This window comes from Dendropsophus ebraccatus, chromosome 1 (genome assembly GCF_027789765.1).
Source record: "Dendropsophus ebraccatus isolate aDenEbr1 chromosome 1, aDenEbr1.pat, whole genome shotgun sequence".
Taxonomy (NCBI): Eukaryota; Metazoa; Chordata; class Amphibia; order Anura; family Hylidae; genus Dendropsophus; species Dendropsophus ebraccatus.
In genome coordinates this window covers 151,198,611-151,220,471 of record NC_091454.1, presented here as the reverse complement: position 1 = coordinate 151,220,471, position 21,861 = coordinate 151,198,611, and the positions used below count along the sequence as shown (strand labels likewise).

The following is a 21,861-nucleotide window of genomic DNA, read 5'->3' as shown; positions in this document are numbered from 1 at the left end:
CATTCTATGGTTTGGCAGATTCCACCGGCCGCCAAAGAATGAGCGGGTTCATTCTTCGGGCAGACATCGGAATCTGCCAAACCATAGAAAGAAGCCTATGGGACCAGCAGAAATGCACGTGGCTGCAAACAGGGGCAAGCTTTGGAGTCCCCAGCGGGTGATCCGCCGGGATCCAAAGGGGCCACCCTGGTATTTCCCTATTTGTGTCCCAATACTTGCAACAGAATAGGATTTAAGGGGCTGCATATAAGGGTGGTTTGGTGATCTGCCCAATGCACCCCTTGGCAACAGGTTTCATTCCCTGGAGGGATATCAGGCTATTCCCGTGTTCTAAAGTTTGTGACTGAGGCACCACTGACCCCTTTTTTTGCATGTTTAAATTTTTAGGGGGCAATGTATCAATGGAGACTCTTGAATGAGTCCTCCATTTGATTTTATTTGCTCATTTCCCTGGTATTTCCCTATTTTTGTCCCGATACTTGCAGTTGATTTTAAAAATAAAAATTTGTACTTACCCCTATAATAGGCCATACATTCGACTGATCCCTGTAAAAGTTTTCCATGTACTTCACTTATGACCCTTTTACACCAAGCGATTATCTCCCCTATTTGGCTGACTATCGGCCATTATGACCAATAATTGCTTGGTGTAATAGCTCCTGTTAAAGGCAACAATCAGCCTACATGCATGATGTTGGATGATCCTTGTCTTTCAACATGCTAAAAAAAAATTGAATTATAGAGATGGTCTGCTGGGTGTCGTTCCATGTAAAAGATCTGTGGCAGTAGACCGCCGCTATGAAAATTGCCCTTAAAGAGAAATAACCAACCCTTAGGGTATGTTCACACTAAGGAATAGGCAAAGAATCTCAAGCTGAATCCCCGCCGCGGACCCTGCTTGAAATTCTGCCTGTTTGGGGGATTTCTCAAGTGCAATTCGCCATCCACCCAAAGAATTGACATAAATCAATGGGACAGGCAGAATTTCAAGCGAAGTCCGCAGCGGGGATTCCGCTTGAAATTCCTTGCCTTTTATGTAGTGGAACATACCCTCACAGAGCTGTGTGTCAGGTGCAGAAAACCAGATATACTGTAGACAAAGCTAAACCTTACAGACCAATGTGCTCCTAGGTAGAAATAACAATATGCATGATGACAGCCTTTACAGAGCAGTGTGTTAATTCACAACGTTTCTAGGTGTAGTTTAACCTTACAGAGTGGTATACTCCTGACAATAAATAATGTAAGTGATCTAAACAGTATCTAAACAGAATAAAAAGCACCCCTTCTTGACTGCTTACAAGTAGCGGCCAAGGAGTATTTGGCTGTTGATGACACGCTACAGGATATACCTGTAGTGACATTCTTTATCCATATATTATTTTTATTTATTAAATTACTTGCATTGTTTCCTGATATACACTACTTCCCCGGTTACTATAAAAGCACTTTATTTATAAAAGTACTATTTTTGCAGTTCCTGATTTGCATACATTTTATAAATCATGTGCTCTGTACATGGTACATATTACTAAATAGATTAGATAGCACAGATGGCACTGATTACTGTTTAACTTATTTATTTATGGAAGCTTCTTTATGCAAATCCTCTACTCCATCTACTTTTTCATGTTTTTCTAATATGAATTACTTGCTTTTTGAACCATGACCTTTTACTACCATGCATTCTGTGTCCTTGTTTTGTAATCCTTGTTCTAGGAACTACATAATATTATCTTTATCACTTGTATATATGCTGTTAGTCTATGCAAATGCAGTTTTGCTCTATTGCTTGCATGCTATAATAATAGCAATTTTTATTTACGCCCTCTTTGTTTGTTGTAGCCCCAAGAGTTTTTACAATAGCATTGCTCCAAATGTTACTTTCTCTATTACAAGCAATATCATATGCTTTATGTAATGTATTTAAAGGGAACCAATCATCATGTTTTTTGGGTGTTCACCTACATATGATGCCTAGTAAAGCTCACTTCAGTCTGTCCTAACATACTGTATATTTTATGAGCGTGAAAGTGCCAGCTTACCCCTAAAATCATGCATTTATTATTTCCAGCTCTGTATCCCAATTACCCTTAACTAGGCATCAGGGCTGTCCTTTCCTTCGAACTAGTCATGGCTAGAAGAAAATTGTCTGTGATCACAATGCAGGACCTGCAGCGACACACCTATATTTCTTTGATCTCTGACGTCTTCACTGGGCTGGACGAAAAAGCTCAGAGAAATATACTGGCGGTCCCTCAGTGATGCTGCAGGTCCTGCACTGTGATCGCAGATGATCATAAATAATAAATGTATGTTTTCGTGGGTTAGCGGGCAGTGTCTAACTGATGAAATATATGTTAGGACAGACTGAATTGAGCTTTATTAGATACTAATTGTCAGTAAAAAAAACAAAAATGTGGTGATTTCCCTTTAATATCTTTTAGGGGAAGTATACTGAACTACTGCAGTGCCTTTTCATTACATTTTTACTCCTCTTTTCTGGGGGAATAAACAAAAAAAAACAGTTGCTATAACCACATTCAAAATTACCAAAGTTTTAACATTACCAGCCCATTTATTTTACACAGTGTACACATGAAATCCACCTTCCCAAAAATGGAATGAAAAGTCATTAGTACCATTTTTGAGTATAAATGACTGATCAAACACTTATCTTGCGAAAAACAAGGCCATACAATAAAAAATAACAGGGGTGTGAAAGGTTGGAGGGTGGCAAGACAAAAACAAAATTATAAAACTTAAAGGGATATTCACATCTCAACTAATATATTTAAAGGACTACTCCTGAGATAGATACCGTAGATAGATAGATAGATAGATAGATACATCTCTTATAAAGCAAGCAGGAAACGAAACTCCCTCAGCTCTGTTGACTGCATTGTAATACACTTAAATTACAGTCTGTGTCACTTCCGGGAATTTCTCCCTTCGCCCTCAACAGAGTAGGATTGCGCACCTGCAGGATTTTTTCAGCGTATACTGCCAAGGGCCTGAAGTGATAGGTTTACTTTAACTTGATGAGTACTACAGAATTAACTATGTTAGTCAAGATGGAAATTCTGTTTTAAAGGGGTATTACTGCAAAAATGTTTTTATTTCAGATCAACAGTTGTCAGAAAAGTATTATAGATTTGTAATTAATTTCTATTTAAAAAATCTCAAGTCTTCCAGTACTTATCAGCTGCTGTATATAGGAAGTGGTGTATTCTTTCCAGTCTGACATTTTGCTCTCTGCTGCAACCTGTGTTTGACAGGAACTGTCCAGAGCAGTAGTAAATTCCTATAGAAAACTTATTTTGCTGTAAACAGTTCCTGTCACAGACAGATGAGGCAGCAGAGGGCATAATGTCAGACTGGAAAGAATACACCACTTTCTGTAGGACATACAGCAGCTGACAAGTACTGGAAGACTTGACATTTTTACATAGAAATAAATTACAAATCCATTTAACTTCCTGAACCAGTTGATTTGAAAGGGGAAAAATTGTTGAAGTTCCCCTTTAACGGTAATTAAAAAAAAAAACCTTTGGCATCACCATAAGTGTATAATCAACCACCTGCCAACAAAAGACAGAAATAAGAATTGTATAATACATTGTATGTACCCTGTAATAAAGCCATTAAAACTTTTTATCTGTTTCAAAAAAAAAAAAAAAACAGTCCTCTTACAATTTAGTTGATAGAAAAATAAGTTACGGCTCTTTTAAAGCAAAGCACAGAATTCCTTGGACCCAAAATAGGCTGGTCACTAAAGGGTTAGATGATCTCTTGCTATGAAAGATGTGCATAAACCAATGTCTTGTTCAGTGAAGACAATCGTCCTGGCATCTTATCAGCAAAAGCTACTATACTTTGTTCATACAGTCCACTTCATTCAATAGCCCATTTTCAGGCGTATGCAGCTTGAAAGGGAGCTTCTTATACACAGTCCCATCTTTTGTACTATATACTACATCACATTCATCTAAACCCTCCTCTTCGGCATCCTTTTTACTGTCTTCTTCTTCATGACACAACGCATCCTGAGGACTACCTTCTAGCCTTTCATAGCTCCGCTTCCAGCAAAACATCTTCTTGGACTTGGCCTGCCACATGCTTAATAGTGCAACTGCAAATACCAACAGAAAGGAGACCAAAACAGGAGCCGCAGCAGAAAAATGGGAGACTGTGGAGGGGACTGGAAACTTCAAGGTCTTTAAAGCAACTTGCTCAACTTCAAGTTGTAGATGCTTTATGCATAAAACTGCAATAAAAAAACACATTACTGCATATTAATTAATGACCTTAAATATTCGTAATACAATGGCGATACAATACAAGCAATACAATGGCTAAAGTACACAATGAGAAGAATGGAGTTTGTTTTCAAGAGCTGCTGCAATCTTCCTATATGCCAGGCACTATGCACTATGGGTGTATTCCCTAATGACTTCAGTCAGCCGAATAGCAGGGTATGTTTCTTGTCTTATTTGCATAAAACGGCTGCATTTAGGCACCAAAAAATGGCAGCAAAATGTAGTGTCTTTTTTAAATTGTAGATAATAAATGTAGCTGAAAATTTACACCCCTTTTATACTGAAGTCACATCCCTTTGGTGGAGGAGCTGCAAAGTGGCAAAAACACAGAAATGTTGCAATTTTTTTTTTCTAACGGAATGAAGCTTGCAACAGAAAACGGTCACATACATCGCAATACTTTATCTAAGTATTTTTTTGACTCAATGGTATAGGATTGATCAGTATATGCAATATAATGATTGCATATATAAGTGCCCAATAAAAACTACAAAAACAACTATGGTGCAAAAAAGTACCAATACGGCTCTGTAGACTTTTTTTTAAGACATGGTAGAATTTTTTTTAGGCTATGTTCACATTACGTGAACATCCGGCCAGTCCGCATCAGATGATCTATCCGCCCGGGAAGCTCTGATGCGGGTGCACCAGCACGCGCCCGCATCAGAGCTTCCATAGCACACAGTGAAGCAAGCGGCCGGAGCCGCTCTCTTCACTGTGTGAACTGACAGGTCCCTCTGTGTGTCGAGGTATTTAGAGTTAAACCAATACCAATTTGGGTATGTGGCCCTGAGGATTGGACCTCGGTGGTGGTGGTGGTGGGGGGAGTGCGGCAGTGACCTCAGATTGGAATAAAAGAAGAGATCTAAGGTGCACGGAAGAGAGATCATTCTCCATTGAGACCAATGCTTTTCCCATTGGGATTCTGTACCAGTCCACAAATCTAGTAAGTAAAGTACCTTTGTAGTAAAGTTCAGACCTGCTCCACTGAATGCGTTGGTCACAATAATGTGAATTATGTTTGGCTAATCTTGCTTTTTCCCCCATCCAGATAAGGGTAATATGTTTGGAGAGTGTTATACAGTAGAATCTAGGGATCTTTTGGTGCTGGCATCCCTGCTAGCTGCTATGTATTATGCTGTCACATGTAAATTGTAATTTTTATGTTCCATTTTGTTTGGGTGTGGTTGGGTTGGCTTCTGGCTTATGTAGGAAACCAATAATTATAGCTCTACAGATTAGCACTTTATAAAATCTGTGACAGCTTTCAACTATAATTTACATCATTAACACAATTTCTGGCATTGGTTATAACAAATCTGTAGGGCCAAAGAAGGTTGTGTCACTCTTGCTAAATCCTACACACTTTTGGAGAAGAATTTAAAAAGGTAACTTTTTTTTTTTACACTACAGAACATGCTAATTTTGCTTCTGATTAACAACGACTTGCACCCCTGTTATATTGAAAGTAGTGAAATCAACAGTAAAAATGAGCACAGTAGAAAATGACCTATATCATTTCAGGAAAAAAAAAAAACGTCTAAATCATAGCTTGCTTTTCCTAACATTGATTATACCTAAAGAAGATGTGCTATACATATTTATGCTATGTTCACACTGCGTATGATTCCGTCCGTTGTGCGAACCGCGAATACAGGGCCGGCTCCATGTTCTGGTGGGCCCTTGGGCGACAGAGCCTCAACAGGCCCCTTTGTATAGTAAATCATGTGGCATCACTTTTAGAGGGTCTCTATCTCTGCATTCTGTGTAGGTATACAACTGTGTATTATATACTTATTATCCTCCTGTATGTGTGTGTATATATCTCTCCATTCTGTGTAGGTATACAGCTGTGTATTATATACTTATTATTCCCCTGTATGAGTGTGTATATATATCTCCATTCTGTGTAGGTATACAGCAGTGTATTATATACACACTCATACAGGAGGAGGATAATAAGTATATAATACACTGCTGTATACCTACACAGAATGGAGATATATACTGTACACACTCATACAGGGGGATAATAAGTATATAAACACAGCTGTATACCTACACAGAATTGAGAGATATATACACTCATACAGGAGGATAATAAGTATATAATACACTGCTGTATACCTACACAGAATGGAGATATACAGTGTATATATATATATATATATATATATATATACACACACACACACACACACACACACACACACACACACACACACACACACACACTCATACAGGAGGATAATAAGTATATAATACACTGCTGTATACCTACACAGAATGGAGAGATATATACACACTCATACAGGAGGGGGATAATAAGTATATGTCTCTCCATTCTGTGTAGGTATACAGCAGTGTATTATATACCTATTATCCCCCCCCCCTGTATGAGTGTGTGTGTGTATATATATATATATATATATATATATATATATATATATATATATATATCTATATATCCATTCTGTGTAGGTGATCAGCAGTGTATTATATACTTATTATCCCCCCCTGTATGAGTGTGTATGTATATATATATATATATATATATATATATATACTTATTATAATACACTGCTGATCACCTACACTAAATGGAGAGAAAAAATAGCAATACAACAGTGGATTTATTGCATATTGTGACTCCCCCATGGAAAGTAAAGGGGAAAATCTGCAATAAATCCACTGCAGCAGATATGCCACAGGTGACCCTACCTTCCTACTCCCAGCACACATAGACATATATTCATACACAACACCTGCATAGACTTACACACACAACACTAGCATACAGACTTACACACACACACAACACCTGCATACAGACTTGCACACATATGCATGTATACTCAGTCACACATACACTCACCTCTGTATCTGGCAGTCCTGTTACATCTTCTCCCTCTGCCCGGGCTGCTGTGGAGGTCAGGAGACCCAGGAATACAGGAGGGGGCAGGGAAGCACAGCACAGGCAGCAGTGTGGGGAGGCTTCTGGGCAATGACCTGCTGTTTGGCCTCTACAGGCTGCCGTGCAGTGAGCCCCGCCCCCCTCTCCTCTGGTCCGACGCTGAGAGACTGAGGCCTGGAGGAGCCACAAAATGACTTAAGTGGCTCACCAGCGCCCCCCTCACCCCTGCGCCCGGCTCATCCCCCCTCCCCCCACAGCCTCAGGTAATAATGTGTGCGCTCACCACCTGCACACAGTGCGATGTGTGTCAGTGTGTGAGCGCAGTGAGAGGGGAGGGAGAGGGGAAGAAATGGTGTGGGCAAGTGCAGGGGGGCCCCTTGAGGCACTGTGGGCCCCGGCACTTGCCCGAGTATGCCTGGTGCTGACGCCGGCCCTGCGCGAATATACGCACATAGTTTTGAGGTTGATGCGTTCGCTTGAAAGTATACTATATACGCCTGCACAGTGCACACTACGTATGAGCTTACGGCCGGATCGTATACGGCGCCGTAAAAAATGAACAAGACCATTGTTTGAGGACAAAATGTTGAAACTCACGGCCGAGGATTTCCTTGCAGTCCTTATTTCAGCCAAACTGAACTTGATTTTTCGATCCAAAAGGTTCTGTGTGTTTTATTGGGCTGGGCGAAGATTTCCAAGTAAATGACCTGTTTCAGATCGCTTCGAATCAAGCTAGGAAGCATAACTGTACTATGGGCGTATGTTCGCGGTTCGTACGCATCCGGCCGCATGTCGATTTTTCCCGCACCCGTAGTTTCAGCCGCACATGTACGGCGGCGTACGAACTACGGACGGACTCATACGCAGTGTGAACATAGCCTTAAAGTGTACATATTTAGTGTGACTGTATATGGGTCAATGATAGTATCAGTGAATATTATCATAAGAGTAATAATTTTAATCCCTTAAAATAACAATGATTTAATAATCTTTCTGTCAACTTGTTAATAATCTTTCTGTCAACTAAGGGAATTTATCACCTAAAATTATTAGTTTGTAAAACTAGAAAATGAATGCAATAGATAAGGAATAGATTGTAGATAGTGACATTAAAAATGTAGATAAACTGTAGATTGGAATTATCACTAGGGATGAGCAAATCAGGTTCAAAATGTCGTCTGTATGTCAAAAGCCCAGGTGCAGGAGGTCATCCATAACCCCTTTCAGCCATTTCATTTCCTTTCAAGTCACACTATTCTGCTGCCAGACAATTTTAGGGACCATCTGACGTTACTTGGCAGGTGAATGACAGATTTAACTTCACCGAGGAGAGCTGTGGAAGTTGGTGGATCTCTTATGATACAATGAGTTATGAAGTAAAAGGGCCTGGCAAGGTGCATTCGCTCACTGTAGGGTTGGCTTAAAGGGGAAGTGCGGCGCTAAACAATTATTCACTACGCCGTGTCATCAGCTGCTCAGCTGCTCAGCTGCCCAGTTATGCTCAGCCAATCGCGGCTGAGCAGCTGATGACGCAGCAGAGGACGGTCGGCACAAGGGACGGTCGAAGAGGTTCAGCCGGCCACCCGAAGATTACATTGTTGTCGCAAGATGGCGGACGGGGTTCGACGCGGATCAGGTGAGTATAGAGCACTACACTTCCGTGTCTAGCGTGGGTGGGGGGAAACATTGGGAAGGGGGCCATTTACTAACATAACATACATAACTTTGTAATGTGTGTTATTTAGTGAATAATTGTTTAGTGCCGCACTACCCCTTTAAGCTTCTGGCAACAGTCTCAGACGCAAATGTTTAGTGTGTTCACCAGGGCCTGTGCAGGCTGTTTGGGATCTTCTTCTTACACTTCAGAGTCTGCTACTGAGGAATAAGGTTCTCAAGGCAACACACCTGGCTGGGTAATTGCAGCAGCCCACCATCCGTGTGGTGCCACATAGGGGTGTACTCCACCTCTTCCCTAAGTACAAGATTGTGCAAATAGTCCAGGAGCTAGTCTTTCTTTATAGAGTGCCAATTAACAGAATGGCCGTGCTGGAGATCCCTCACAAAGCCGTATCCTCTAACTTCAAATTTCTGGACATTGGCTTGTATCCATTCAGGACACTGTTCTTCCGAGGTTAGCTGTTCCAGACATGTTTGACCTTCCCACTCCTGCTCTTTTGATTCCTTAAACCAGCGCCTATAGCTCTGAGGTGGACTGCAGGAAAAAGGCACTTGTACAGGAGGGCCTCTCTTGGACGGCATTAGGGCCCAAACTGTGGCTCTTTTCCAAACTCCCAGCCCGGGTCAGCAACTTGCCCTGTAAATGAACTTCGACCACTAAGGGTTCTTTGAGGGCAAGTATGATAGCCTCACTTGGACTACTAGACTCAGTAGTTTACTTCAGTCATTTACTTCAGCATGTATGCCGCATGTGGACAGCTGGGTAAGCGGCTTGCTAAGGAGCACCTGCAGGGGAGGAAACACTGGGGCAGAAAAGCAGCTCCATATGGGCAGAAACACAGGGATGGAGCTTTCTATTGGCATTCACAACGCTTTTCTGGCATCGGTTTTGATGCGTTTTTATGGGGGGATTATGTTTCAAAAGGACGAGTAAACATATTCCAAACAGACACTTCTCCCATTGAAATCAATTAAAGAGAAGTGCTTGGATTTTGGCAATGCCAGTAGCGGGACTGAAAGCGTGCAAAGGACATGATGGTGAAAAATATATTTTTTTAAAATGTTATTGCTTCATAGGCAAAGTGTTTTGCGGTGCATAGGACCTCTTTGTCCAGCCAAAAAGAGGGCTTGCATACAAACAGATAGAATTCAACCATATTTAAAAGAGTTCACGCGCCAAAACAATGAGGCCCACCGCCAGTGACAGATAGGAAATAGCGTAAATATAAAACACCCAAGGAGTGGCACGGCATTGCCAACTGCCAAGCTAATGAAGCATTTTGCTTTATTTGTACTGTAAATGTGCTCATCTCTAATGTCTTGTAATGACAAGGACAAAATAAATGTTGAAAAAGAAAAATGAAAAAAAAAAAAGGAAGAAGAATTTTATGCCAAACAGTGACTAAATAGTGGCATTCATCTATATAATAAAAATGAAAGTCTGTCTGTCTGTCTCGTATAGACTTCCAAAGGCCTGAACCATTTGACCCCAAATTTGGCCCACAGATACATTGGGTGCCCGGGAAGGTTAGAGTGACGGTCCTGTCCCCGCCAGATGTACAGGAGGGTAGGGGGAGGGGGAAGACCGGCGCCCCATAGAAATGAATGGGAAAATCTCCACACTGCACACACAGGTGACATAATTAGCTGCAGCTCTGCCCAGAAGAAACGGCAGTTGGGAGCCTTAGCAACTATAGATGGTCTGAACCTGCCGAGGTTCGAGTTCGTACGAACCCAGACTCTCGGTAATGATTCTCGCTGTCTTAAACCTCCATGCAGAGGGTGGATGCAGAGGGAAGACCGCCTGGAAAACCAGGATACAGCCACAGCCATAGGCTGTATCCCAGTTTTCCAGGCGGTCCTCCCGCTGTATCCACCCTCTGCACAGAGGTTTAAGACAGCGGGAATCGGACTGCAGGTTCGGACCGTCCCTATCAGCTCCCTATCATTTTCATAGGGAGCTGGAATCTGAATGGTTGCTAGGGCCAGCTGCCTCACAACAGATCCACAGAATTAACTGGTAGACCCCCTACTCCATCTATACAGTACAGGTATACAGGACCCCCTACTAAAACTATACAGTACATGTATACAGGGCAGTATTACCAGCTGCTGCTGCCCTAAGCACTAAACCTGAAGATGCCCCATCTTCACTCACCAATTAGCATCATGATAGATTGGTAGATAATAGCTCCAGACGTCACATTTAACACCGCCAGGCCTGACCAATACCGCCTTACTGTGACTGGATAACACTGCCATACCAGACCTGACCAATACCGCCATACTGTGACTGGATAACACTGTCTTACCAGACGTGACCAATACCACCATACTGTGACTGGATAACACCACCATACCAGACCTGACCAATACCACCATACTATGACTGGATAACACTGTCATACCACACCTGACCAATACCACCATACTGTGACTGGATAACACTGCCATACCAGACCTGACCAATACCACCATACTGTGACTGGATAACACTGTCTTACCAGACGTGACCAATACCACCATACTGTGACTGGATAACACCACCATACCAGACCTGACCAATACCACCATACTATGACTGGATAACACTGTCATACCACACCTGACCAATACCACCATACTGTGACTGGATAACACTGCCATACCAGACCTGACCAATACCGCCATACTGTGACTGGAGAACACCGCCATACCAGACCTGACCAATACCACCATACTGTGACTGGATAACACCACCAGACCTGACCAATACCATTATACTGTGACTGGATAACAACACCACTCCAGACCTGATACCACCATACTGTGACTGGAGAACACCGCCATACCAGACCTGACCAATACCACCATACTGTGACTGGAGAACACTGCCATACCAGACCTGACCAATACCACCAAACTGTGACTGGGTAACACTGTCATAACACACCTGACCAATACCACCATACTGTGACTGGATAACACCGCCAAACCAGACTTGACCACTACCGCCATACTGTGACTGGATAACACTGCCACACCAGGCCTGACCAATACCGCTTTACTGTGACTGGATAACACTGTCATACCACACCTGACCAATACTGCCATACTGTGACTGGATAACATTGTCATACCAGACCTGACAAATGCCGCCATACTGTGACTGGATAACACCACCACACCAGACCTGACCAATACCACCATACTGTAACTGGATAACACTGCCATACCAGACTTGTTCAATACCGCCATACTGTGACTGGATAACACTGCCATACCAGACCTGACCAATACCACCATACTGTGCCTAAGTATTACTGCCATACCAGACCTGACCAATACCGCCATTCTGTGACTGGATAACACCACTATACCATACCTGACCAATACCGCCACACTGTGACTGGATAACACCACCATACCAGACCTGACCAATACCGCCATACTGTGGCTGGATAACACTGCCATACCAGACTTGTTCAATACCGCCATACTGTGACTGGATAACACTGCCATACCAGACCTGACCAATACCACCATACTGTGCCTAAGTATTACTGCCATACCAGACCTGACCAATACCGCCATTCTGTGACTGGATAACACCACTATACCATACCTGACCAATACCGCCACACTGTGACTGGATAACACCACCATACCAGACCTGACCAATACCGCCATACTGTGACTGGATAACACTGCCACACCAGGCCTGACCAATACTGCCTTACTGTGACTGGAAAACACTGCATACCAGACCTGACCAATACTGCCATACTGTGACTGGACAACACTGCCATACCAGAGCTGTTCAAGTTGTTAAACAGGACCCCAAAACTATACACTACAGGTATACAGGACCTCCACCAACTATTTACTACAGGAAGAGAGGACCCCAAACTATACACTACAGGTATACAGGACCTCCACCAACTCTATAATACAGGTATACAGCACATCCACCAACTCTATACTACAGGTATACAGGACCCCAAACTTTACACTACAGGTATACAGGACCGCCAACAACTATATACTACAGGTATACAGGCCCCTTAAACTATACACTACAGGTATACAGGACCCCCAAACTATATACTACAGGTATACAAGACCTCCACCAACTATACACTACAGGTATCCAGGACCCTCAAACTATAAACTACAGGTATACAAGACCTCCACCAACTATACATTACAGGTATACAGCACCAACTATATACTACAGGTATACAGGACTTCCCAAACTATACAGTACAGGTATACAGGCCCCCCCAACTATACACTACTGGTATACAGGACCTCCCTTAACTATACACTACAGGTATACAGCCCCCCCCCCTGCAACTACACACTAAAGGTATACAGGAATCCCCCAACTATACACTATAGGTATACAGCCCCCCCACCCCCCAACTATGCACTACAGATATGTGAGACCCCTAAAAACTATACACTGTAGGCATACAGAACCCTTCCAACTATGCACTACAGGTATACACTAATTCCACTGATTAACTCAGGTGAAACAATACCTTTAGATTGGCCTCCTGGGCACCTTAGAACAAATCCAACACACTGAGACTTTATACCCGGGCAGCGCCGGGTTCATTTTCTACTATCGAATAAATGTAGCAAAGAGAGAGAAAAGGGAAACAGTTAAGGCAAACCTGGAGATGAAACTTGTGCTCAGAGAACTACACACATGCAGTGGTAGAATGAATAAATAATTAAATAATTTATTAGTGCATTCCACCGCTACAGGTGTGTATGACCTCATGGATGTTTGTATTCATAGATATTTATAGTTTTTATATGGTTCTTAATAAGTATTTCTCTTTTTAATACCTTCCAATTATGTGAAACTTTTAAACCCTTTGCATCCCATGACGTACCTGGTATCTGCAGCCGGGGAGCGCCTCAATTAAGCATCTAAATGCAGCTGTCAAACCTGACAGCTGCATTTAAATGCTATTCTCCGCACGTCCCTGGTGTCTAGTGGAGTGTATCTCTCCCCCGCAATGTGATTGCGAGGGGGAAATCCGTTCTTCTGGCCTGGCCTCAGTGTCGCACTGACACTGATCCCGGCTCGACAATACATTGCTCTGATCTGTGACAGGCCGGTGCAATGGATCACTGATGTCATTGATCAGTGCTGTGTATATACACAGCATTGATATCTATGAGAGATCAATGCTGTGTATATAGAAGTCACACAGGGGGACTTCTAGTTAAAGTAAAAAATAAAGTAAATTTTTTTTTTATTAATAAAAAAATCCCCTCCCCTAATAAAAGTCCAAATCACCCCCCTTTTAAAAATATAAATAAATAAACAAATTGCCCATTTTTGGTCGCATCAAATCCAGAAAAAATTTAATAAAAAGTGATTAAAAAGTCGCATATAAGCAAACAAGATACCGATAGAAAGTAAAGATCATGGCGCAAAAAATGCCACCTCACACAGCCCCATAGACCAAAAAATAAAAAAGTGTTATAAGGATGGGAATAGAGCAATTCTAAACACTTTTTTCATTCTTTTTAAAGGTTTTCAATTTTTAAAAGCCGACAAATAAAATAAGAGTCATACAAGTTACATATCGTTGTAATTGTATTGATGTGAGGAACATAGATAACATGTCAGTTTTACCATAGGGTAAATAGCGTAAACACAAAACTCACTGAAATGAAAACAAATTACTTTTTTTTTTTAATTTGACAGAGCAAATGATTTTTTTCTGGTTTCGCAGCATATTTTATGGGAAAATAAAGCCTGTCATTGCAAAGGAAAATTGGTGTCGCAAATAATAAGGGCTCATGTGGGTCTCTAGGTGAAAAAATGCAAGTGCTATGGCCTTTTAAACATAAAGCGGAAAGAGCAAAAGCGCAAAAACTAAAATTGGCTTTGACCTTAAGGGGTTAATGAAGTAGATGTGTTTGTGTTCTCTAACTTTTTTTTGTTTGTGCTATCCAGTTATCTTATTTTTGCCTTTTTTTTTTTAATACTTTTAATGAAACTATGCATTCTTTATACCTATATCTATATCACCATAAATGTTGTTTTATATTTAAGCTATTTCCTATCGGTTACTGGGGGCATGCCTCATTGTTTTGGCGCGTGAACTTGGACTTATTTTTCATCATCGTGTCCTTGGTGCACTTGAATCTCCAATCCCGATACTGGCATTGCCAAAATACAAGCACTTTTCTCGAATTGTTCCCCCCAGGAGTTGGGATGGCTCCCTTCCCCTGGATGCCCTATGCAGAGTGTCTTGCACCGTATATTCTGACATAGATGTTTTGATCTTACAGCAACATCGCTAGGTGAGTGAATTCCTTACCACTAGTTTTTACTGTTTTACCTATACATATTAAGGCTATGTTCACACTAGGTAAAAGTACGGCCGTTGTTGCCATCAGCGTGGTGGACATAGCCTTATCTTCTGTGGGATCTGTACGGGCCGCAAATAACTGACATGTTCATTGAATTGCGACTGTAGGAAACCCTGTCAGTTCACACAATGAAGCGAGCGGCTCCGGCCGCTTGCTTCATAGTGTGCTGTGGGAGGTTCTGATGTGGGCGCGTGCTGATGTGCCCGCATCAGAACCCTGCAGCCAAAAGATCAACCAGCCGATACTGCAGTAACGGCTGGGATGATCCGTGCAGAGACCGGCCATTCCGTAACCCAGCTGGGGTCACAGAACGGCCAGTCTCTCAAATTGTGTGAACATAGCCTAAACCTGTGCATTGAAGCTTTTAGCCTGCCTACTAGGGATGGTCCGAACCTGCCGAGGTTCGGGTTCGTATGAACCCGAACGCTCGGCAGCAGATTCCCGCTGTCTGCCTGCTCCGTGGAGCAGACGGATCCAGCGGGAGTTACACCTGGAAAACTGGGATACAGCCTATAGCTATTGCTGTATCCCAGTTTTCCAGGCGGTCCTCCCGCTGGATCCGCCCGCTCCACGGAGCGGGCAGACAGTGGGAATCATTACCGAGGGTTCGGGTTTGTACGAATCCGAACCGAACTCGGTTCGGACCATCCCTACTGCCTACCTATTGAAATCAACGGGACATTAAAAAGTACTTTTTTGACGTAAAAAAAACTGTAAAAGAGCCCAGATATTCCCACTATTGTAGCTGCAGTTGTTTAGCTGTTTTAGTACACTTAGTTCAAGGTTCAGTCTGGACAAACCTGAACTGTATGCCAGGTTCAGTTTGGCGAACCTGCCGAACCTGACCTTTGTTAATGTTAGGTGAAGACAATCCCTATCAGGGGCGTGTTGGGGTGAGGAGCAGATGGACATATGCCTGATCCCTCTACCTAGTACACTTAAAGTGTCACTGTCGTGAATTTTTTTTTTGCAGAAATCAATAGTCCAGGCGATTTTAAGAAACTTTGTAATTGGGTTTATTATCCGAAAAATGCATTTTTATCATGAAAAAGCAGTTTGAAGCTCTCCCCCCTGTCTTCATTGTTCTCCTATGGAGAGAGCTAAAGAAAAGACCAAAACAGGACAACAAAGAGTTAATCTACAAATCCCTCACGGGATATCTCCTGTGACAGTCACCAGTGACCTGTCTGGGCTCGGATTACAGCTGTCACCCAGCTCTGTGCCTGTAATCCTCTGTTATCTGCTTTCTGCTGCCGGCTAACTCCCTCCTTCCTCCTCCCCCCTCCCCTCTCCCTAGAGCAGACAGGGGACGACTCCTGCAACAAGTCACAATTTTCAGATTTTTCAGAGTGGATGAAAAAGAGGAAGGAGGGGGGGACCTGGGAAAAGGCTTTTTACATGCAGATAATGGCAGATTTGGCTAATAACCCCAATTACAAAGTTTCTTAAAATCGCCTGGACTATTGATTTCTGCAAAAAAAAAGAAATACGACAGTGACTCTTTAAGGACCATGGTGGTGGGATGCCATTAAGGCCAGTCTGTTTCAAAACCCGCCCCCTGATTGCTCTGGAGAGGAGGACAGGCACTGGCTGCTGCGCTGGACCAGAGAACTTTCAGTGCAGGTATCTGTGTATCAGGCTACCTGCGCTAGAAGCTCTCTGAATAGATGCTGACCAAAGCTCTTAGGGGAGAGAGATGCTGCTGGAGAGAGATGTGAGAGGTATTCTTTTGTTTATTTGTTTTTTACACACGCTGAGAATGCACAGGGGGTGAAACTATATATAGGAGCTACTGCACAGAGAGGACCTATAACATGGGGAATGCTGTACAGGGCAGCTTAACCATATGGGAGACGCTAAATAAATGAGGCACCTAGTGGGGCAATACTATATAGTGGGGCAATACTATATGGAGGCTTCTCCACTGTGCGGACTTTGACTATATGGTGATTGCTGCACAGCAGAGACCTATACTATATAGCGGATGCTGCACAGCAGGGCCCTATACTGTATAGAGGCTGCTGCACATACTGTACAGACCAAAAGTTTGGACACACCTTCTCATTCAAAGAGTTTTCTGTATTTTCATGACAATGAAAATTGTAGATTGTAGCAGCATGCTATTCTATCCGGTTTGCGTTTAGTTGAACCATCATTTATTTTTCAACAGGACAATGACCCCAAACACACTGCCAGGCTGTGTAAGGGCTATTTGACCAAGAAGGAGATTGATGGGGTGCTACATCAGATAACCTAGCCTCCACAGTCACCAGACCTTAACCCAATCAAGATGGTTTGGGGTGAGCTGGACCACAGAGTGAAGGCTTCAAGACTGTTGGAAGATCATTTCAGGTCTTTATCAAGACCAATTAATCAAGAGAATTCCAAGATGTGTTCAAATCAGTAATGAAAGCAAAAGGGGGCTACTTTGAAGAACCTAGAATATAAGACATATTTTCCATTGTTTCACACTTTTTTGTTAAGTATATACAGTAATTCCACATGTGTTAATTCATAGTTTTGATGTCTTCAGTGTGAATCTACAATTTTCATAGTCATGAAAATACAGACAACTCTTTGAATGACAAGGTGTGTCCAAACTTTTGGTCTGTAATGTATGTGGCCTATACTATATGAAGGATGCTGCACAAAAGAAGATTTTACAATATGAAGGCTGCTATACATAAGGGGCCTCTACTATATGAAAGCTGCTGCATAAAAGTAGCCTATACTATATGAAGGCTGCTGCTTAGCAAGGGACTATACTGTGTGAGCAAAGAGCGGGCCTAATACTATATGGGGACAGGGAGGAGGCTTATACTATATGGAGGCACAGAGAAGGCATATTGGGCACTGAGGGGGCCAATCTACAATATGGGACAATAAGGGGTCTAACTACTATAGGGGAGCATAGCAGAATGGCCAAATACTTTAGCAAAAATACACAGCCAACCGGAGGTCCATTACAATACAGGGGTACAAAGGGGCACTAATACCATATGTTGGTCCAGACTACGATTTGGAAGCACAAACTGGGCATAACTGCTTATATGGGGGCACAGAGTGAGCTATGTTACCATGTGAAGCAAAACACATAGGGAGCCTAAAATGTTTGTCTGGTAGATTCTGCAGAAACAAGACATCACATAGAGAAGTCTTCATGATGGCTGGGCCAGATAGAGAAGAAAAGGAATAGTGAACAGCTTTGATTACCAAAAACATCATTTGCAATTCATATAGAGAAGACGACCCCTGTAAGTCACTGGATGTAATTGCACTATAATAATTTATGCACAGTTGGATCTGTCTCTATATGGTCACTGCTTAGGGAGAATATTGGTCTATATATATAATGGCTTTTATTCAGTAACAGTACAGTGGTATTATCCAGTCACCTTATAGGGATGGTAGTGGTCATGGTGTGACTGTTTTATTTGTCCTGTATATACTGGTATTATTAGTATATGCCTTTCTACAGTGGATGTTATTCAGTAATATTATGGTGGCATTATTCATTATATAGTGGTAGTTGTAGTGGTTATGGTGTGACACTATTACGTAACCTGTGTATACTAGTATTATTGTCAATATCGGTCTTGATTAGACCTAGTATAGATACAGTACACCTTGCCTTTATGAGGAAAAAACTTCTGGTGTGAAATAAATAGACAAACAAAAACAGCTTGGGTAGCTTAAATGTAATTAGAAATTCAGTATCAGCATGTAATGCTACACCCAATCAACAAATATTTGCCTGCATTCTTTTGGGTATGATAAGGACAGTGTCATACTGGGATGTTACCAGGTAAATGAGACCAAATAAAACCAGTCAGATACTGACCTCATAATGTATTGGCTAATCCACTGTTGCACGCACACTGCACATTGTCATGAATCAGACATTTGCATACACTTATGCATACACTATGTACAGTGATAAACCTATGTTTTGGTAACAGCAGAAGCAAAGGAAATTCTTCCCAAGTGTTTCTGTCCCGAGCAGTGATGGCATTAGGGGAGAGATAACATTGCAGGCCTGGTATTCTGCATAGGCCTGAAAGGGTACATATGGAATTATTATTATGGCTATGATGTCCCCTAGTATAGTCTCAGGGAACCCACAAAAAGTGTATAGATATATGCATGTGACTATCTGTCACCACAATGTATGCCACCAAGATGCGGTTACTCATAACTGTCCTGTAAATGTCACCAAGAGACCCTAATTAGTCGCCATACCGCAGTCATTGTGGATCCTTTAAGTACCAGGTAGCTCTGTGGCAAAGGTGCTACTGACAGTGATGGGGGTGAAAAATATTTCTCTGTGATTATCCAGAATCCAATAGCATATCCTGCAGTAGCAGTATGCTGGAATTTTCTTTGCAGGACCCCGTGGACCCTCAGCACCGCTGCCACCTCTCTTCCATAGACGGGTTAACCTATGCCCGACCATGGCAGGGCTTCCCAGCTACAGCCAGTCACCCTCTTCTAAATTATAGTCTAAATAGATTATTCTGAAAGAAATAACACAAAAAACTAAGCGGGAGCGCATCTGTCCTCCCTATGGAGCACTACGTATATTAGTAACAGATTACTTACACTTGGTGAGTGGTGAAAATGTTCACTACTCCCTGTGATACAACGCCCAGAAAACAGTTTCCTTATTCAGGTCTGCTGCAATCCCTTCAGTGGGACACACTGCTACTCCAGAATATTGATAGTTGCAGAATTGTTTCTTCTTCCACCAGGGCCTAACAGCAATTTTTATTTCTATAGACAGTGTAACTTAATTTCTATTAAATTTACTGTTTTTATTCAATTTCTCCTTAATATCTTTTTAAACTTTTTTTCTCCAAACCCATTTTATTAAGAAAGGTCATACAAAATTGGAGCAATAATCAAGTAGGAACACGCAGGTCCCAACTTAGTTTTACAATATCTTTTTAAACTTGACTTAAAAAACTATTTCCCTGTAGGAGTCATTCTACAAACCGCTTGTACCTTCGGATAGCTGCTTTTAATCCAACATTTGTCCTGGGGCCTGTTTGACAGGTGATGCAGTAATTGTCCTAAAAAACAACTTTTAAACTTGCAGCCCTATGCCTAACAGCCGTGGCTTGGAGTATATGTGCCCTAACTTTGCACCACCCCTCTGGTCCCTCCTCCCCGCCCTCTTCACCATTTTTCCTATTCCTCTCCAGTAAAAACTACACAGGTGCCTTACTGATTCAGCCCATGTGCCGTGCTGACACAGGTGATGAATAGTAGAAAATCTGCCTGGATCATTCCTAATGATGAGGAGGGCAGGGAGGAGGTACCGAGAGATTGTGCCAGCTTAAAGGACAAGTGCCATGAAAAACTTTTTCCCAGTTATTGAAGCACATTACAAAGTTATATAACTCTGTAATGTGCTTCAATCACCTATCTGCCTCCCTTCCCTGTCTTTTCCCCCCTCCACCCCCCACCAGGAAGTGTCCTAACTTACACAGACCTAATTACTGTCGTCACCGTCACCAGGCAGCTCCTTCTTGTGAGGATGAGTCATCATCAGGAGGGCTGCTCTAGGTCCTGTTACACCAGCCTCCCCCTCCCCAGTCCAAGTGATGGCTTGCAGTTGTTCAGCCAATGGGAGCTGAGCAAGCCTGTCACCTGACAAGGCAGGGGAGGGGGGAGGCTAGTGTAACAGGAGAAGGAGCTGAGAGAAGATCTTGGTGACGGTGACGACAGTCATTAGGTCTGTGTAAGTTTCTTACACTTCCTGGTGGGGGTGGAGGGGGGAAAAGACAGGGAAGGGAGGCAGATAGGTGATTAAAGCATATTATACAGAGTTATATAACTTTGTAATGTGCTTCGATTACTGGGAAAAAGTTTTTCATGGCACTTGTCCTTTAATGCATACACAAACTAGGCCACGGCCGTTTGGCACAGGGCTGCAAGTTTAAAAGTTGTTTTTTAGGACAATAACTGCATCACCTGCCAAACAGACCCCAGGAAAAATCTTGGATTAAAAGCAGCTATCTGAAGGTACAAGTGGTTTGCTGGGGTCAGATTGTGGGTACAGAGTCACTTTAATTTTCCTTTTTCCTGTCACTAGGTAGAGGCATTTTTAGTTAACCTCGATCTTTCTTGCCTTTTCTTCTGATCGTGAACTGTACCTCCCCAATCTCTTGTACATTTTACAACTTCTCTTAGTGTTTTATAACAGTGCTATATATCAGTACACACCTGAATTTACATCACAGAAGCAACAGTCACTTTGATCGGCCTGTGTATCACAACAGTTAATACATCTCATTTCTTCAGGAGCCCATGCAGTGTTACTTTTGCAAGATATGCAGTGGTCAGATCCAGGGCCTGAGCAATGTCTACAGGAAGAATCACATTGCTTACACACACCCTGTAACAAAAATACAAAACTGCATGTCATATTTTTATATTAAAGGGGTATTTTGAGTTCCAGTATACATCCCCAATACCCTATATAAAATTGAAACAAACATTTTTTAAAATGTTAGCAACCCTATTTTAGGTATCATGGAAAACACAGCACTTCCCGTGTTTAGATTTTTTTTT

At 42.3% G+C, this 21,861-nt stretch overlaps 1 protein-coding gene across 2 annotated transcripts in view; it reads right to left on the bottom strand.

Moving 5' to 3' along the window:
• Window positions 1-2,558: 2,558 nt before the first annotated feature.
• The window catches only part of LOC138800265 (proprotein convertase subtilisin/kexin type 5-like), a 93,893-nt gene continuing 74,590 nt past the window's right edge, over window positions 2,559-21,861 (bottom strand). For both annotated transcript variants that reach the window (XM_069981948.1, XM_069981950.1), the window contains exons 15-16: window positions 21,514-21,685; window positions 2,559-4,267 (exon numbers count right to left, since the gene is read on the bottom strand). In XM_069981948.1, coding sequence (XP_069838049.1) covers window positions 3,870-4,267; window positions 21,514-21,685 — 570 coding nt within the window. In that variant the 3' untranslated portion in view covers window positions 2,559-3,869. The remainder of the gene's footprint in view (window positions 4,268-21,513; window positions 21,686-21,861) is intronic.